The sequence below is a fragment of the Hemiscyllium ocellatum genome, chromosome 23 (genome assembly GCF_020745735.1).
Source record: "Hemiscyllium ocellatum isolate sHemOce1 chromosome 23, sHemOce1.pat.X.cur, whole genome shotgun sequence".
NCBI lineage: Eukaryota > Metazoa > Chordata > Chondrichthyes > Orectolobiformes > Hemiscylliidae > Hemiscyllium > Hemiscyllium ocellatum.
In genome coordinates, this window is record NC_083423.1 from 57,294,745 (window position 1) to 57,315,865 (window position 21,121).

Consider the following 21,121-nt stretch of genomic DNA (forward strand, 5'->3'; position numbering starts at 1 on the left):
CTGAAATCCATATATGCCACATCAATTGCTTTACCCTCATCCACCTGTTTGTTCACCCTCTCAAAGAACTCAATAAGGTTTGTGAGGCATGACCTACCCTTCACAAAACCGTGTTGACTATCTCTAATCAACTTATTCCTTTCTAGATAATTATAAATCTTATCTCTTATAATCTTTTCCAACACTTTACCCATAACCATAGTAAGGCACATTGGTCTGTAATTACCAGGGTTGTCTCTACTCCCATTCTTGGCCAAGGAGACAACATTTGCTAACCTCCAGTCTTCTCGCACTATCCCTGTAGACAATGACGACATAAAGATCAAAGCCAAAGGCTCAGCAATCTCCACCCTGGCTTCCCAGAAAATCCTAGGATAAATCCCATCCAGCCCAGGGGACTTACCTATTTTCACACTTTTCAGAATTGCTAACACCTTCTCCTTGTGAACCTCAATCCTGTCTAGTCTAGTAGTCTGTATCTCCGTATTCTCCTTAACAACATTGTCTTTTTCCAGTGTGAATATTGAAGAAAAATATTCATTTCATGCATTTCACACCTCCCCTATCTCCTTGGACTCCACGCACACATTCCCACTACTGTCCTTGATTGGCCCTAACCTTTCTCTACTCATTCTTTTATTCCTGATATACCTTTAGAAAGCTTTATGATTTTCCTTGATCCTACATGCCAATGACTTCTCATGTCCCCTCCTGACTCTTCTTAGTTCTCTCTTTTGGTCTTTCCTGGCTAACGTGTAATTCTCAAGCACCCTAACTGAGCCTTCACGTCTCATCCTAACATAAGTCTTCTTCTTCCTCTTGACAAGAGATTCAACTTCTTTAATAAACCGCAGCTCCCTTTCTCTACCACTTCCTCCCTGCCTGACAGGTACATACTTATCAAGGACCCACAGTAGCTGTTCCTTGAATAAGCTCCACATTTAATTGTGCACATCCCCTGCAGTTTCCTTCCCCATCCTATGTATCCTAAATCTCGCCTACTTGCACCATAATTGCCTTTCTCCCTGTGGGATATACCTATCCCTTTCTATCACTAAAGTAAACATAACCGAATTGTAGTCACTATCACCAAAGTGCTCACCTACCTTCAAATCTAACACCTGGTCGGGTTCATTAGCCAGTACCAAATCCAATGTGGCCTTTCCCCTTGTTGACCTTTTTACATACTGCATCAGGAAACCATCCTGCACACATTAGGCAAAAACTGACCTATCTAAAGAACTCGAACAATAGTATTTTCAGTCAATACTTGGTAAGTTAAAGTCCACATAACAACTGTCTTGTTACTCTTGCTCCTATCCAGAATTATCTTTGCCTTCCTCCCTCTACATCTCTGGAACGATTTGGAGGCCTATAGAAAACTCCCTTCCTCTCCTTTCCTGTTTCTAACCTCAGCCCATACTACCTCAGTAGACAAGTCCTCAATCATCCTTTCTGCGACTGTAATACTGCCCTTGACTGACAATGCCACACCTCCCCCTCTTTTACCATCTTCTCTGTTCTTACGGAAACATCTAAATCCCAGAACCTGCAACAACATTCCTGTCCCTGCTCTATCCATGTCTCTGAAATGGCTACAACATCGAAGTCCCAGGTACCAACCCCTGCTGCACGTTGACCCACCTTATTCTGGAACCTTGCGGTGTTGGAGTGGCCACACATCAAACCACCTTCCTGCTTGCCGGCGAACTCTTGCGACCTTGAAACCATATTTCTGACCTCGTTATTCTCAACCTCCTGGACACTGGAACTACAATTTCCCCCCCCCCCCACCACGCTGAATTAGTTTAAACCCTTCTAAATGGCATTAGCAAATTCCACCCCCCCCCACCCAGGATATTGGTATCCCTCTGGTTCAGGTGTAGACCATCCTGTTCGTAGAGGTCCCACCTACCCCAGAATGAGCCCCAATTATCTAGGTATCTGAAACCTTCCTTCCTGTACCATTCCTATCGGTATTCCTTCACTGCTGCTGGGTCAGAATCCTGAAACTGCCTTCCTAAGGGCACTGTGGGTCTACCTACAGCACATGATCGCAGCAATTCAAGAAGGCAGATCATTACCATCTTCTCAAGGGCAACTAGGATGGGCAATAAATGCTGGCCAGCCAGCCAGTGATGCCCATGTTCCATGAATAAATTAAAAAAGAAAAATACCCACTCTTCTTCCGTTAACTAGGGCACCATTCCATGACCTTTTGTGTTTATTGAGCCCTGAATGGCCCAGCTCCAATTTTAAAATTATGGTCCCCTTTTCTGGACCTCCCCAACCAGTGATAAAATGTTCTCTAGCGTTTATACGCAAGTGAATATAAGCCTGGCCTGCAACCTCTCCCACCATTTTCCCAGATATTATAGACTACTGCATAGAATACAGCACTATCTTTCTTCAGGTGCATACTTAAAAGTGCATTTACCTCAGATGGGGTTTAATTGAAACTGTACGCATGAATCTAAGTTCCACTTCTTTGTATTTCAGGCCTTTTGGAAGAAAGGCCAACAGTCTTTTAAAATTATTTTTATATTGTCCACTTCTAATGATTTCAATTCCCGGATCTCTGCTTCCCCACAGCCCTGAGCCTCTGACTATTTAAGGAAAGCATTGAATTCCCTTTCTTAGCTCCAAAGAGATAATCTTGTACTTCCCCACATTGAACTCTCCCTGTCAGTGTTTGACATATTTGCTTAATTCTGGTAGCTCAGTGGTTAGCGCTGCTGCCTCACAGTGCCAGGGATCCGGGTTCAATTCCAGCCTCGGGTGACTGTCTGTGTGGAGTTTGCACATTCTCCCTGTGTCTGCGTGGGTTTCCTCCAACAGTCCAAAGACGTGCAGGTCAAGTGAATTGGCCATGTTAAATTGCCCACAGTGTTAGGTGCATTAGTCAGAGGGACATGGATCTTGGTGGGCTATTCTTCGGCGTGTCGGTGTGGACTTGTTGGGCCGAAGGACCTGTTTCCATATTGTAGGGGATCTAATCTAATCTAATCTAATCTAATCTCTGTTCGGTTTCACACAGTTTACTTTTACCCTAGCCCACCTTCAGCAGAAAAGTTGGACATATTGCTGCTTTTTCTTTCAGCAGTCATTAATGAATTGTTAGTATGGATGCTGGAAGATGTGCTGTTGGTTTGAGTAGTATTGTTTTATTCTGAGTTTATGTTCTAGCAGTGAACTAACCTGTACCAACCAATTGGTCAGCTCCAATTCCACGCAGTCTTGTTTTTGCTAAAATATCTCTTACATACGGATAACATTCCTAGGCATTCCACCAATAGAGTCTTAGAGATACACAACACAGAAACTGACTCTTTTTTCCAACTCGTCCATGCCGATCAGATATCCTAAATAAATCTAGTCCCATTTGCCAGGATTTGGCCCATATCCCTCAAAATCCTTCCCAATCATTCTACCCATCCAGATGTTTTTTCAATGGTGTAATTGTACCAGCCTCTGCCACTTCCTCTGGCAGCTCATTCCATGCACGCATCACCCTCTGCTGAAAGTTGCCCCTTAGGTCCCTTTTTAAATCTTTCCCCTCTCACCTTAAACCTAAACAGTCTAGTTTTGGACACCCCCACCCCAGGGAAAAGACCTTGCCTATTTACCCTAATCATGCTCCTCATGATTTTATAAATCTCCATCAGGTCACTCCTCTGTCTCTGAAGCTCCAGGGAAAATAGTCCCAGTCTATTCAGCCTCTCTCTCTATAGCTTAAAGCTTCCAACCCTGGCAACATCCTTGTAAATCTTTCTTGAACGCTTTCAAGTTTGACAACATCCTTCCTATTGCAGGGAGACCAGAATTGCATGCAATATTCCAATAGTGGCCTAACCAATGTCCTGTACAGCTGCAACATGACTCCCAACTCCCATTCAGTGCACTGACCAGTAAAAGAAAGTATTCCAAAAGCTTTCTTCACTATCCTATCTACCTATGACTCCACTTTCAAGGAACTGTGAAACTGCACTCCAAGATCTCTCTGTCCAGCAACACTCACTAGGGCCTTACTAAAAGTCTGTAAGTCCTGCCATGATTTGCCTTTCCAGAGTGGAGCACCTCACATTTATCTAAACCTTCTTCGCTGTCTAGTACGCCTCCAATTTTGGTGTCATCTGCAAACTTAGTAACCAATCCTCCTTTATTTACATCCAAATCATTTATAGAAATGACAAAAACAGTGGACCCAGCACTGATCCTTGTAGCCCACCTCTGGTCTCAGGCCTCCAGTCTGAAAAGCAACCCTCCACCACCACCACCCTCTGTCTTCTATCTTCGAGCCAGTTCTGTATCCAAATAGCTAATTCTCCCTTTATTTCCATGTAATCTAACATTGCTAACCAGACTCCCATGAGGAACCTTGTTGAATGCCTCGAAGATAACGTTCACCACCCTGCCCTCATCAACCCTCTTTGTTACTTCTTCAAAAAACTCAATCATGTTTGTGAGACATAAGTTCCCATGAACAAAACCATGTTGACTATCCCTCATCAGTCCTTGCCTTTCCAAATCCTGTCCCTCAGGATTCCCTCCAACATCTCGACCACCACTGATGTCAGGCTCACTGGTCTATAGTCCAGTCCCTTACCATCCTTCTTAAATAGTGGCACCACGTTAGCCAACTTCCAGTCTTCCGTCACCTCGCCTGTGGCTATCGATGATGCAAATATCTCAGTAAGGGGCCCAGCAATCTTTTCTCTAGCTTCCCACAGAGTTCTAGGGTACACCTGATCAGGCCCCAGGGATTTGTCCACCTTAATGCATTTAGAGACATCCACCGCCTCCTCTCTAATATGGACGTTTTCAAAATGTGGCTATTTATTTCCCACGTTCTCCATCTTCCATATCCTTCTTCACATAAATACTAATGCAGAATACTCATTTAGTATCCCCCATCTCCTGTGGTTGCACACATAGTGGCCTTGCTGATCTTTAAGGGGCCCAATTCTCTCCAGCTAGTCACCTTTTTGTCATTAATGTATTTGCAGAATCCCTTTGAATTTTCCTTAACCCTATTTGCCAAAGCTATTTTATGTCCCCTTTCTGCCCTCTTGATTTCTCTCTTAAGTATACTCCTACTGCTTTTATGCTCTTTTAGTGAATAACTTAATTTCTGATGTATGCTTTTTTTATTCTTGACCAAAATCTCAATTTCTCTAGTCATCCAGCATTCTCTACACCTACCAGCCTTGCCCTTCATCCTAACAGGAATATACTGTCTCCGGACTCTCTATCTTAATTTTGAAGGCTTCCTGTTTTCCAGCCGTCCTTTTACCTGGGGACATCCGCCCCAGTCAACTTTTGAAAGGTCTTGCCTAATACCGTCAAAATTGGCCTTCCTCCAATTGAGAGCTTTAACTTTCAGATCCAGTCTATCTTTTTCCATCACTATTTTAAAACTAATAGAATTATAGTCACTGGCCCCAAAGTGCTCCCCCACTGGCACCTCAGTCACCTGCCATTCATTATTTCCCAAGATTAGGTCAAGTTTTGTGCCTTCTCGAGCAGGTACATCCACATACTGAATCAGAAAATCTTCTTGTACACACCTAACAAATTCCTCTCCATCTAAGCCCTTAACACAATGGCAGTCCCAGTCTCAGTTTGGAAAGTTAAAATCCCCAACCATAACTACCCCTATTATTCTTACAGATAACTGAGATATCTTTACAAATCCCACCCAAGTAACTTCACTGGACATATTCCCAGGAATATCCTCTCTAAATGCAGCCATAATGTTAACCCTTATCAAAAAAGCCACCTCTCCTCCTCTCTTGCTCCCTTTCTATTTCTATAGATCTATACTCGGGAACATTAAGCTGCCAGTTCTGTCCATCCCTGAGCCATGTCGCTGTAATTGCTATGATATCCCAGTCCCATGTTCCTGACCATGCCCTGAGTTCAATGTTCCTTGTTAGTTACTTCCTCAAAAATATCAAGTCATTTCATTAGACATCACTCTGCAAATCCATGTTGTCCCACTGATCAGTTCATATTTATTGAAATGCTTCCCCAATAACAAATTTAACTAACTTCCCAAAAACAGACTACTAATCAACCTATTGTTTCTTGGTTTCTCTCTCTGATCTTTCCTAAATAATGAAGTCTAATTAGCAAGCTCCCCATCCAGGGGAGATTGTTTCCAAATTCAATGAGTTTTGAAAGATCGCGATGATGAATCAACAATTTCTTTTTTTATTACTTTGGGATTGAAACATAGATTTTTGGAGTTTTGTCTACATTTAATCTCATTATATTTATTACTGTTTAATTTTCATTGAATCCAGTCTGTTCCTCCCCTCAGTTTATTTTTCATTTTCTTTGTAAACATGCTATTTTATCCTGAGTGGTCTCCTGCGAAGATTGATGCAGAATTATTATTAAGCAAGACTGCAGTTCCCTGCATCCAGTTACAATATCACTGTCTATTATTAGGGGGCCCAATTGCTCTTAGCCATTCACTGTTAATAGATTTGGAAAACGATTGAGTGCCGTTCCTGATATCCCTTGCATTTGATTTCTGGTATACTTTCTGTAACTCTTCCCATTTTCTTTGTATCTCTTTCCTGTCTTTGTTTTTATCCTGTCCATGGAATCTGTCTGTCTTGTTTCTTTTAAAAGCCCTTTCTTTTAATTTAACACTGATTCTTCTCTTTTTGGCCAAGTTTGTCTAATTGCATGAGTGCCCTTTAGGGATATGTGCAGATCTTATATTCTACCAAATACTTTTGTGAACACCTCACACGATTCATAAGTAGTTTTGTTATTAATAGTACTGCCCAATCTATGTAGTTAATTTCTGTTTCTGGTTCATATTTCCAAATTTGGTCGTCTTGAGTTTTGTGGATTAACCTTCTCCCTGCCAAACCTAATATTGAATTTTATATTCTGGTCACTGGTTACCTCTGTGTTACCTTGCTGATAGATGACTGGGATCATTAGCGGTGGCACTGTGGCTGATAACACCAGAACCTGGGATCGATTCAACTCTTGAGTGATTGGCTATGTGGAGTTAGCACATTCTCCCCATGTCTGCGTGGGTTTCCTCCGGATGCTCTGCTTTCCTCATGGGTTAGGTGGATTGACCATGCTAAATTTCACATGGTGTCCATGGATGTGCAGGCTAGGTGGATTAGCCATGGGAAATGCAGGTAAAAGGGTAGCTCTGGGTGGGCTGTTGTTTGGAGAGTCTATGTGGACTCGATGGGCCAAATGGGCTGCTTTCACACAGTAGGTAAACTATTATCCTACGATCCTATGATTACAAAGTCTAAATTGGATTGCTCTCTTGTTTGTAGTAGGCCAGCCTTAGGACAACCCACAGTGCTTTACAACTAGGGATATTTTGCAACAACTGTATAGGATGTTTGTGAGACCACATTTGGAGCACTGTGTACAGTTTTGGTTCCTTTACCAAAGGAGAGACATACTGTCTTACTTTGGAAGCAGTTCAGTTCACTTAGTTGATTCCACAATGAAAAGGTTGTCTTTTGAGGAAAGGGTGAGCATACTGGGCCTACTCTTATTTAGAAAAATAAGAACTGATCCTATTGGAACACGTGAGATTCTGAAGGGGCTTGACCGGGTAGATGCATGTTAGGATCCCATAAACAACAATGGACAGTTTCTTGTGATGTTGGTTGAAAAATAAATAGAATAAAGAACAGTATAACACAGGAACAGGCCCTTCAATCCACCATGTCTGCGCCGACCATGATGCCATTCTAAACTAATCCCATCTACCCACACATGGCTCATATTCCTCTATTCCCTGCTTTCTCATTGTCTTGTCTAAATGCCTCTTAAACATTGCTAATGTATCTGCTTCTACCACTTCACTTGGCAGCGTGATCTAGGAACCTACCAACTATTGTGTAACAAACATTCCTTGCACATCTCCTTTTAGCTTTCCCCTTCTCACCTTATTTGACATTTCCACCCTGAGAAAGAGACTCTGACTATCCACCCTATCCATGCCTCTCATACTATTATATACTTGTATCTGATTACCCCTACACCTCTGTTGTTCTAGTGAAAACAATCAGGTTTGTCCAATCTTTCCTCATAGCTAATACACTCCAATCCAGGCAACATCCTGGTAAACCTTTTTTGCACCCTCTCTATAGCCTTTTTATCCTTCCTATAGTGTGATGACTGGAACTGCATAGAATACTCCAGATGTGGCCAAAACTAAAGTCATGTACAGTTGCAGCATGATTTGCCAACTTTTATGCTTAATGCCCTGACCGATGATGGCAAGTATGCCATATGCCTTCTTTACTACCTCATCTATTTGTGTTGCCACGTTTGGGGAGCTATGGACTTGTACCCCAAGATCCCTCTGTCCATCAATGCTCCTAAGGGTCCTGTTATTTACTGTATACCTTCCTCTTGCATTTGCCCTCCCAAAATGCATCACCTTACATTTGTCTGGTTTAAACTCCATTTGCCATTTCTCTACTCAACTTTCCAACTGATCTATATTCTGCTGCATTCTTTGGCAACCTTCCTCATTATCCACAAATCCACCAATTTTTGCATCATCTGCAAACTTACCAGTCAGACTACCTGTGTTTTCATATAAGTCATTTATTTATGTATTACAAACAGGAGAGATCTCAGCATTGATCCATCAGAACAGCACTGCTCCAGTCAGAAAAACATCCCTCTACAACTATGTCTCTTCTATGACCAAGCCAATGTTGTTATCCATTTTGCCATGTGACTTAATTTCCTAGACCATAACATTTATCTCAATGCCAAATTATTGTCACAACACCAGGGAGGACTGTCCTTCAGTAATGCCATGGATTCTGCTGCATGTGCCTGACAGAACAGACACTCTGTTGGCCTGAAAACATCTCCAACACTGAAGCACCCAATCAGTGCAGCACTTCAGAAAGTGCTTAACGATGCGAGAGAACTGCTCTTGGATACTGAGAGGTTATGAAACATGCAAAATAGGTTCTTCCTTGGTACTGCATGGGTGTGTAATCCCAGATTGAGAGTGTCTAGAGAGGACATAAAACTTCTCATACATAACTTGAAGTGACATCTCTGAGCTACAGCCAGAGCCATGGGATTGATCTCTTGATGACCTGTTGGATTAGATTCCCTACAGTATGGAAACAGATCCTTCAGCCCAACGAGTCCACACCGACCCTCCGAAGAGTAATCCACCCAGACCCATTCCCCTACCCTATATTTAATCCTAACACTATGGGCAATTTAGCATGGCCAATTCACCTGACTCGCGCATCTTTGGACTGTGGGAGGAAACCGGAGCACCCGAAGAAAAGCCACGCAGACACGGGGAGGACGTGCAAACTCCACACAGTCAGTCGCCTGAGACGGGAATCAAAGCTGGGTCCCTGGCGCTGTGAGGCAGCAGTGCTGACCGCTGAGCCATTGTGCCTCCCTGTTCTAGTGGCTCGGCACAATAGTCAGACTCTTTTAGAATTCATGATCTGCAAGGTTTTCAGTGTAATGTCGGTCCCCTGAAGAGCTTTGCTGAGTTTTACAGCAATCTGCCATTTTATGACCCCAGCTAGTGATATTAAGGAACAGTCAGATTCCAGAATGCAACGTTAGCATTCTGGTGGATTTTAGTGATACAAGATAAGAATTGAAAGTGCTGGAGAAACTTAGCAGGACTGGCAGTGTATGTGGAGAGAGAATCAAAGTTAATATTTGAGTCCTGTAGGACCTTCTTTTGTTTTGATATTACCTTTGGCAGTTTTAGCTAAAACTCTCTACTGTTATACTTTCTTCCCTTTGAAATAAACGATAGCATTCTCTCTGCCTTCCCTCTTACCTGACAAACTTGGATGCTAACGTTTTATGATTCAATCACAAGAACTCCCAAATCCTGTAAATTTCTGCAGTCCTTCTCCATTTAAATAAAGGTCCACCACCTCTATTCAAAGAGGTATTGGTGATACTGTATGAACATGAGCTACTGATGCAGTGTTACCATATGGACACCAGCTAATGTTGCAGAGATACCACATAGATACTAGCTAGTGGTACAGTGATACCAGAGAGACACTAGCTGGTGGTACGATGATGCTACATAGTCTATCGTGAAGCCTATAGTATTATAATGGAGCTGATCAAATGAAGCAAGGATATTTTAAATCAATGACAAAAGAGTATTTCTATATTTGAATCTTCATGAGGTCAGTTTAGGTGTGGCTCTTGATGCATTAAGGAGTGTTTAGAAGAGATTCTTTCGCATAGAGGATTATTAACATATGTAATGCATTCTTGAAGTGGAACTTGAAGTTGAACAATCCAAGAAAGATTTAAATGAACATCTAAAAGAAAGCAGGAATTTTGGGATATGCATTGCTGATGTGGACGCAGCCACAGGTTGAAGTAAAATTTCATGTTTCTCATTCTGACTCTTTAAAGCTGTTTTTCTCATTCTCACAAATTCAATTTGTGAGGTGCTTACATCATGTAATAACAGTACTTTCTATAATGGTGTTAACATAAATCTACACCGGAGCAGAATTAGAAGAATTCATTAATATCCTCAATAATTATCATTCCTCCGTTAAGCTGAAAGTTACATCCACAAGGAAAGACATAGGCGTTGAAGTTGTCAATTATTTTGGGGAAAAGAAAAGTTTTAATTCAACACAAAAGAACATCCACTGCTGCCTCACAGCACCAGAGACCCGGATTCAATTCCTGCCTCAGGTGACTGTCTGTGTGGAGTTTGCACATTCTCCCCGTGTCTGCGTGGGTTTCCTCCGGGTGCTCCGGTTTCCTCCCACAGTCCAAAAATGTGCAGGTGAGGTGAATTGGCCACGCTAAATTGCCCGTAGTGTTAGGTGAAGGGATAAATGTAGGGGAATGGGCCTGGGTGGGTTGCGCTTCGGCTGGTCGGTGTGGACTTGTTGGGCCGAAGGGCCTGTTTCCACTCTGTAAATAATCTAATCTAATCTAATCTAATCTAATCTAATCTAATCTAATCTAATCTAATTCAGAGATAATGCTGACTGATGAGGTCACAGCTAATGCATTTCCAATGTATTTGCGTAAAGTTGGAAGATTTTAAGAAGGGGTTATTAAGCTTTTTACTATTTCTCAGTTCTCAATCTCAGTTTTATATTGAATTATTGAGTTAGTGTTCATATACAATAGCATCCACACACCCTTCCTTCATTATCCTTTAGTGGACCAATCTTTTCTCTAGTTACCCACTTGTTTCTTACATAAGAATAAAAGGCTTTGGGATTCTTCTTAATTCTGCTCGTTAAAGCTATTTCATGACCCTTTTTAGCCGACTTGATTCCTTGTTTAAGACTGGTCCTGCTCTTCTGACATTCCTGTAAGGTCCGTTCTGTCCTTAGCTACCTGGACCTTATGTACGCTTTCCTTTTCCACTTGGCTAGTCATACAATTTCTCCTGTCATCCATGGTTCATGAATCTTGCCTTTCTTATCCTTTGCTTTCAACAGGCCATGCAGTATCTTTAAAAGCTTCCCACATATCAAACGTGGACTTCCCTCCAAATAGCTGTGTCCAATCCACATTTCCCAGCTCCTGCCTAATTTTGATATAATTGACCTTCGCCCAGTTTAATACTGTTCCCTTAGGACCACTCTCATCTTTGTCTACTGTTCCCAAACAAATCCCCCGCCGCAACTTCAACCACCTGGCCTGGCTCATTCCCCAATATCAGGTCGTACTGTTCTAGAAAACTCTCCTAGATGCTTCTTACAAATTCTGCCCCTTCCAGACCTCTGACACTAAGTGTATCCCAGTGAATGTTGGGAAAATAAAAATCTTCCATCACCACTACCCTGTTGCTTCTACATCTCTCCATAATCTATTTACTTATTTGTTCTTCTACCTCACACTCACTGTTGGGAGGCCTGTAATACAGTCCCAACAATGTAACTGCACTCTTCTTATTTCTCAGCTCCACCCATAATACCTCACTGCTCAAGCCCTCCATAGTGTCTTCCTTTAGCACAGCCGTGATATCATCCCTAACAAGCAACTCCTCCCCCACTTTTACTTGCATCCCTGTCTTGTCTGAATTGTCGATATCCTGGAACATTTAGTTGCCAATCCTGCCCTTCCTTCAACCAAGTCTCTGTGATTGCAATAACATCATTCTTCCAGGCACCAATCCAAGCCCTAAGTTCATCTGCCCAATTAATTTGTGAGAAATTAATTGCATCAGTGATTTCAATCTTACCTGGCTGGCAGTTAGTTCAGTATTCTTTTCTGGTAGGCCATCCCACACCTCCTTTCTGTCTTTTTCCCCTGCATCCCATTTTCTTTGGAGCCACCTTCTTCAGCATCGAGACACCTCCTCCCCACTGTTACCATTTCTCCAACACCACTGGCCCCAGCAAAAGACTCCTTGTTGACTCACTCACGAACTACTGCCAATTACTTTCCCAATGTTCACTGCTCCAATCACAGGCTGTTTCTCTCCTGGATTTGAGTCTGATCAACAAGAATGGGAGAGGAACAGCCTGTGATTGGAGGGGCAGCTCCTGACCGATTCTGCCTCTTCCACATGTAGGGCCACCTATTCTCTGATGAATTGCTCCGCGATTGAAATTTCCCTCTGTGTTTTGGAGGTGAATTCATGTAATGCAAAAACAAAAGCAACGTAGTTTAAGGGCAATTAGGGACGGGCAACAAATTTTGGCCTTACCAGTGATGTCCACATCGCTGAATTTTTAGAAAGTGTTGAAAATTTTTAAAAAGTGCTTGAATCATCTAGTAGTTTGAAGTATTTCTGAAGAACTGAGACCCTAACCTCAAAAAAGTATAAATATTTACCAGTATTATTTTAAAAATCATAAACTAATTTCATCTTTCCCTTCTGTTAGGGACATAAGAGGCAACCAGTGCTTGTTTTTAACCTCATTAATGAAACAGAAGTAGTTAAGTGAAAACTTGCATTTCTGTTACATTTCTCACAACCTCAGAATGTACCATAATGCTCTGCAGCCAAGTTTGAAAGACATTAAAGTAGGTAATGCAGTTGTCAGTTTGCACATAGCAAGATCCCATTAACAGAAATGAAATAAATGGCCAAAATCATCTTTTTGATATCTTGTGAAGGATGAGTATTAGCTGGAACCCTGGAGGAACTTGTCATTTCTATTTTTAGTATCTATTATCTCCACCGAAGAGGGCAAACAGGTACTCACTTCAATGAAAAGCGACTTCGGTGACAGTGCAGCACTCCATCCCAGAGCCTGAGGATTATATCAGGGCCCAGAACCTGGGGTCTGAGAGTCGAGAGGCTGCAGTGCTCAGACCTGGGCAAGGAACAGCACCAGAACCTGTGATTTCTGTCACTGCTCCTTCCTTAGCACTGCATTGAAGTGTTAGCCTGGATTAACAGTTCCGGTTTCTGCAGTGGACATGAGCTGACAATGACAACTCAAGGGAGAGAAATATAATTCAGACATGGCTTTCAGCAGACTGCGTTCTCAATGTTCCCATAGCATAGTCCTCTCTTATGTAAAGAAGTAACTGGATGTAATGGGGGAAAGAGTGCTCACATCTTCTATCAGTTCCACCATTGAGTACCAGCTCAGTATTCAGAATCACATCTTCCCCTCTTTCAGGTAGTTAAAAGCATCGAAGAAAATGTATCAGAGAAGTTTAAGGGATCAAAGTCTGATCAATCTTCAGGATCTTCCGGCCTACATCCTAGGATTCTAAAATAAAAAAGGTGCAGAGATAGTGATGCACCTAGAGTCGTAGAGTCATAGAGATGTACAGCATGGAAACAGACCCTTCGATCCAACCCATCCATGCTGACGAGATATCCAAACCCAATCTAGTCCCACCTGCCAGCACCCGGCCCATATCCCTCCAAACCCTTCCTATTCATATACCCATCCAAATGTCTCTTAAATGTTGCAATTGTACCAGCCTCTACCGCATCCTCTGGCAGCTCATTCCATACACATACCACCCTATGCATGAAAAAGTTGCCCCTTAGGTCTCTTTTATATCTTTCCCCTCCCACCCTAAACCTATGCTCTCTAGTTCTGGACTCCCCGACCCCAGACTTTGTCTGTTTATCTATCCATGCTCCTCATAATTTTGTAAACCTCTATAAGATCACCCCTCAGTCTCCGACGCTCCAGGGAAAACAGCCCCAGCCTGTTCAGCCTCTCCCTGTAGCTCAGATCCTCCAATCCTGGCAACATCCTTGTAAATCTGTTCTGAACCCTTTCAAGTTTCACAACATCTTTCCAATAGGAAGGAGACCAGAATTGCACGCAATATTCCAACAGCAGCCTAACCAATGTCCTATACAGCCGTAACCTGACCTCCCAACTCCTGTAGTCAATACTCTGACCAATAAAGGAAAGCATACCAAATGCCTTCTTCACTATCCTATCTACCTGTGACTCCACTTTCAAGGAGCTATGAACCTGCATTCCAAGGTCTCTTTGTGTAGCAACACTCCCTAGGACCTTTTTGATTTTCCAAAATTCCCTAGATTCTAAAACCGTCCTAATGTATTAGAAAGTAGGAAATGCAGTACTGTTTTTCAGGGAGGGAGAGAGAGAGAGAGAAAAAAACCCAGGAATAATAGGCCTGACATCAGTTGTCGTGGAAATTTTTATGAGTAAAATTTTGATACAGTACTGACAAAATTATATAAAGTCATTGTGGTTTTATTGAATAGGGGATTATGTTTGATAAATTTATTTTGAGGATTTAACTAGAAGGGTGGATAAGGGGAACCAGTAGATGTGGTGTAACGTTTCTAAAAGTCATTTTATAAGGTGCCACACAAAAGATTAGTCAACTAAATAAGGGCTAATGGAGTTGAGGCGATATGTTAACGTAAATAGTGGACCACGTAATGAACGTGAAACAGAGAATAGGGATAACTGGAATCTTTTCAAGTTGTCAGGCTGTCATGAGGACAGTGCTGCCAAAATCAGTGCTGGAAATTCGGCTATTAAGAATCATTGAGAATCTATACTCATGACTTTAACAAAGAGACAGAAAGTGATGCATCAACATTTGCTGATGATATAAAATTGGCAGTGAAAACCAGAGTTTGATTAGATTAGATTCCCTACAGTGTGGAAACAGGCCCTTCGGCCCAACAGGTCCACACTGACCCTCCGAAGAGCAACCTACCCAGACCCATTCCCCTCTGACTAATGCACCTAACACTACAGGCAATTTAGCATGGCCAATTCACCTAACCTGCACATTTTTGGACTGTGGGAGGAAACCGGAGCACCCGGAGGAAACCCACGCAGACACTGGGAGAATGTGCAAACTCCACACAGTCAGTTGCCCAAGGCGGAAATTGAACCTGGGTCCCTGGCGCTGTGAGGCAGCAGTGCTAACCACTGAGACACCGTTCCGTCCTAAGGACAGGTGTGAGCAGGACACACGTTGCAAAGAGTTGAAGTGACTGTGAGTGTTTTGTGGAGAATTGTGTTGCTATTCATTTTGGTCATTCTAATAGAAAACCAGAATAACTTTTAGAAAATGCAAAATGTTAATTGCAGCTGCTTTCATACAAAGAACACAGGAAGTAAATTCCTGTATAACAAGCACTTAGGATGAACAAATGGCATGTTGGCCTCTATTCTGAGATGATTGGAGTACAAGAATGAAGAGCTCTTGGGACAAAACTCGCCTGGAATACTGTGCACAGTTTTGATATCCATTTTTGAAAAAGCATAAACTTGTATTGGACACAGTACAGTGAAGATTCATGGGATTGGTTCCTGGGTAGAGGGAATTGACCTTTGACGAGAGGCTGAATAGTTTGCGTCTACATTATTTACAATTTGGAAGAACTAGAGGTGAGCTCATTGAAATATGCAAGATTCTGAAATAATTTGACAGGCTGGACAGTGAGAGGTTGTTTGCACTGATGGAGGACACAGGCACACTGTCTCAGGATAGGGAGTCAACAATTTAGACTGAAATAAGAGAAATCTCTTCACTTAGCACATTGTGAATCTTTGGAATTCTCTGCAATGGATTGCCGAGGTGCTGGGTGATTTTGTTTGGTTAGCTTAGGTGCAGAATAAAGTGAGCAGTGTGGGTTCAATCCCTGCCCCAGCTGTGGTAGTTAATGGAGACCTGTCCCCATACCTTACGCCGAGCTTGCAGAGTGGTTACCTTGAAGCTATAGATAACCAATTGTCTTTTTCCAGGAGGAATACCTGTGATCCTTTGTGGACTCTGGCTTTTTACTTACCCCAGATATTCTATTGTTCAGTATATTTAGGATTAAGATTGAGCTATTTATAATCTCACAGAGTCTCAAGGGGTGAGGAGAGGTGGCAGGAAAGAGAAATTGAGGCAGAATTCAGCACTAATCATCCCGAATGGTGGAGCTGGCTCAATGCTCTACTGTACTCCTGCTGCTGTCTCTCATGTCCTTGTGTTCCCTAGGATATGAACTCAGTTGCTGTATGTTAACTTGTCTTTAATAGTACGATGGAGTTTTGTGGCTATGACACTCTAGAATGTTTCTAATTGTACCAATGCCATCCAAGTGGCAACAAGGATGTCAAAGGGACAGAGTGAGCAATGCAGGGGCAAGTCACCAAGTGGTCGTCATATACACCCGATAGGAAATATAAGGTAACAAAGCAGGAACTACAGGTTTCTTGACTGTTTTCTACCTGGGATGAAAAATGAACTAGAATGAAAAACATTAGTGTGAAAACATTTCAGTAAATCATAAGAATTATTCAATGGAGTGGCTGAGTGATTATGGCCCCTCTGAGTGGGTACCCTTTCTAAGAAACAGACAGACTAAAGCAGGTTCAGAAAACTTACCCAAGGAGATAGTTTGTAGATGTAATGTCACTCGGCTAGTAATCTGGAGAGCTGGGCTACTGCTTTGGGTCTTGGATTCATGGCCCACCTCACTAGCTGATGGAATTTAGATTCATTCAATAAATAAGGAAGATGAAGTTAGTCTCAATTATGGTTACCAGGATGACTATCACGGTTTGATGTTAAAAATGAAGCTGGTCATTAGATGTCCTTCCCTGAAGAGTTTTGTCATCCTGCAGTAATTCTATACCCATAGCAATGCATTGTCTCTTAATTACTCATTGAAATGCCTTAAGAAGCCACTCTATTCCGAGATAGTTAGGGATGGGTAACAAATATTGCCCTATCTGTTGAGTTTCACATTTCACGAACGAATAAAAAAAAACTTCGGTTAATTTACTTGTAAATACACCTTATTTTTTCACTTTTTGCATTTTTGTGTTCACCAAATGTGAGAGGGGAATTGAAGAAGTTAACATGTGTGTACTTATCTGTTTTAGGTATGGAGAGTGCGATCACACTGTGGCAGTTCCTGCTGCAGTTACTGCTTGACCAAAAACATGAACATCTGATCTGCTGGACGTCCAGTGACGGAGAATTTAAACTCCTTAAGGCAGAAGAGGTTGCTAAACTTTGGGGACTAAGGAAAAACAAAACCAACATGAACTATGATAAGCTGAGCCGAGCCCTGCGATATTATTATGATAAGGTATTTATGCTCCTGTGAAGAGAAGAAATTTAAACCATTTTGTTCTGACATAGAAACTGGAGCTGGGAATTAGATTTCACAAAGTAGTGTAAAGAGGGAGGTTGGATAGTAGTGTATTAACAATAGGCTACAGTACAGGAGTGGGGTACTGTGTACTGGGGATGGAGTACAGTGTGTATTTTGTGAATAAAGGTGCAGTATATTGGGAGCAATACCATTGTATTGAAGATTGGGTGCAATATATTGGGAAAGGGGTGAAGTATTTTGAAGACAGTATATTGGGAATGGAAGTACAGTGTCTTACTAATGGCTATAGTATACACGGTATTGATAAAGCAATTAGTAGATTGGGGATCCATTAGTGTGGGATATGAGCTTGTTTCTGCACATGCCTATGGGAATTCAGGCCTAATACTCTGGAGGTGAAGATCCCAATCCCAGTCTCCCAAGGTGATTGATTTATCCCTCCTTTCTTGTGGGAAACAATGTGGGAATCTTTTTCTCCCCAATTATGCATTTTACATTTGATCCTGATTTTAATCTAACTTTGGGAGATTGGGCTAAGATTAGCAACATATCTTGCCCCTGTGTCAGGAAAACCTAAAAATGGAGAGGAGGAAACATCTTGAAGGTGGAGCAGGAGCTCCAAAGGAAAAGAGAATTTGATGGTTTCCTGGTATATAACTGAGATATTTCCTCAGAACTAAGGAATGCAGGAATGCAAGAAATAGGAGCAGAAGTAGCCCTTTCAACCTGTTGAGCATCATTCTCTATTTGAAAATATCCTACTTAGGTTGCACATGAACAACCCCTTCCCACTCAATCACCTTATCCTTAATTCTTTGAGTGTCCAAATGTTGGTTGGTCTCTGTCTTAAATATATCCAGGACTGAGCCCTCTGAGGTTGAGAATTCCAAAGCTTCACATCCCTTTGTGTGAAGAAATCTCTCCTCAGCTCAGTCCTAAATGATCAACCCCATATCCCATGTTCTAGATTCCTCTGTCAAAGAAAACCTTTCAGTGTCTGCCCTGTCAAATCTGTTTTGTTTCTGTGAGAGTTGCTGCCCCCTGCTGGCTGCAGTCACTGTATCACTGGCTGAAAGGTAAACCTGCACATGAGGTGAGTGCATTCAGTATTTATTTTTAAACTGCTGGTTACAACCTTTAAGTCTGCAGACAAACAGAAATCTTTCTTCAGCTGAAATTCTTTCTCTGTTCAAATATCAAAAAATGCCTTTTGTGATGTGCTGCTAAAGATGTTTAATAGTGAGGCAGTTCTGAAGGCAGCTTTTTCTCAGAGAAAGTCAAAACAAAATTATTGACAACGTGATCGATTCATAACTGCACTTCTAATTCACTTCGAATCATTTACAAAATGAGATAACCTGAAAACTAATAATCTGAGGGAAAATTTTCAGTAGCTGGATTAGAACATTGTTCTACAGGCACAGAGAACACATTTTATAATGGTGAGCCTGCTTAAATGTTAAATGGTGTTGGTTTATTCTTTGAGGAGAAAGTGAGGTCTGCGGATGCTGGAGATCAGAGCTGAAAATGTGTTGCTGGAAAAGCGCAGCAGGTCAGGCAGCGTCCAAGGAACAGGAAATTCAACGTTCCGGGCATAAGCCCTTTTTCAGGAAAGAAGGGTTTATGCCCAAAACGTCGAATTTCCTGTTCCTTGGATGCTGCCTGACCTGCACTTTTCCAGCAACACATTTTCAGCTTTGGTTTATTCTTTTACAAGATAAGGGGATCGCTGGCTAGGCCAATGTTTATTACCCATCTCGGATTTCACAGAGGGCTGGGGGATCTGGAGTCACATGTAGACCAGACCAATTAAGGACAGCAGTTACCATCCCTAAAGGACAATAGTAAAACATGTGGATGTTTTGCAACAATTAACAATGGCTTCACGGTCATCATTAGGGTCTAAATTCCAGATTTTTACTGAATTCACATTCCAGCATCTGGCATGACCGGATTCAAATACAGATCCCCAGAATATTCTGCTCTGAAGAAGGGTCACTGGACTTGAATCAATAATTCTGCTTTCTTTCCACAGATACTGCCAGACCTGCTGAGCTTCACCAGCACTTTCTGCTTTTGTCCCCAGACCTTTGTCTAGGTTGCTGGCTTAATAGTCTGTTGATAATACTATCATCATCACCTCCCCCTTTAGAGTGCTGCAGGTTAACTCTGGTTCCAGTGTTGGAACCCAGCTCCAGATCGCAAAGGGTGTCCTCTAGGAGCAGGCTGGATGGATCATTACCTGCACTGGGTTTGATTTTGTCTGTGTATCTTTGCTAATGATAGTCAGAATATAGACTGTCACTTTGTGGGAAATGGAGGAAATAAGCTGGTGCAATTGGAGCCCTCCCAGTGAGTAGGGTTGGCATATATTGAATGGGAGTTTTAATCCTCTCTGCCTGTACTGAACCTCACCTGCAAGTACTTAATGCAGCCATTATTCCTCTCACAGGCCACAATGTGTCCCGCCTGCCTTTCTATTTAAGAATCCGCAACTACTTGCTACAGTTCTTATCCTTTAACAAAATATAGACATCATTGATAAAGTGAGCAATATTGGCCATCACTCAAATTCCTTGTAGAGATCTACAGCACAGAAAAAGGAATATCATGTCCACACCAGTCTTAAATAGCCACCTAACTATTCTAAATCAGTTTTTCAACACTTGGCCCATAATCTTGGTGTCGCAAGTGCACATCGAAATACTTCTTAAATGTTATGAGGGTCTCTGCCTTTACCACCCTTACAGGCAATGAGTTCCAGATTCCCACCACCCTCTGGATGCAAACTTTTTTCCTCTCATCCCCTCTGTCCCTTACCTTAAATCCAATGATCCTGTCACCAAGGAGGAAAGTTCCTTCCTGTCTATCCTATGCTTCTCATAATTTTATATATCTCAATTATAACCCTTCGCAATCTCCTTTGTTTGAAGGAAAACAACTGCAGTCTCTCCAATCCCACTTCATAACTGAAACTCTCCAGGCCCAACAACATCCTGGCAAATCTCCCCTGTGCACTCTCCCAGAGCTATCACATCCCTCCTAGAATATGGATTCCAGAACGGCAGGCGATAGTGGCTCTGTGGGCTGTTTCAGAGGGCAGCTCAGAGTCAATTGCATTGCTGTGTGTATGGAGTCACATGTAGAATAAGGAAGATTTTATTTTTTATTCATTTCTCAGTGGCTAGTTTCATACAACACATTCAAATCCAAATCTGTTTGTTGCATTACCTTTAAAAAAGATGGGCTAAACATATTAGCTTCCTAGAAAGATAGGAGCAGGAATAGGCTATTTGGCCCTTCGAGCCATTCAATCATCCAACTCTGTGGAACCCCACTAGTCACTGCCTGTCACTCAGACAATTACCTGTTTATTTTTACTGTATCCTATCAGCAAGCCAGTTCTCTATCCATGTCAGTACATTAGCCCCCAATCCCTTCCATTTTACCCACCAATCTCTGATATGGGACCATTTTGAAAGTCCAAGTAGCCACATCGACTGGCTCCTTGTTATCGTGTCGATTAGTTAAATCCTCAAAAAATTCCAATAA

The 21,121-nt window shown here is 42.1% G+C and overlaps 1 protein-coding gene across 2 annotated transcripts in view; it reads left to right on the plus strand.

Annotated features, from left to right (window-relative positions):
- Window positions 1-21,121, plus strand: part of elk3 (ETS transcription factor ELK3) — a 95,817-nt gene that overhangs the window by 33,898 nt on the left and 40,798 nt on the right. For both annotated transcript variants that reach the window (XM_060843286.1, XM_060843285.1), the window contains exon 2: window positions 17,334-17,542. In XM_060843286.1, the coding sequence (XP_060699269.1) occupies window positions 17,336-17,542 (207 nt within the window). In that variant the 5' untranslated portion in view covers window positions 17,334-17,335. The remainder of the gene's footprint in view (window positions 1-17,333; window positions 17,543-21,121) is intronic.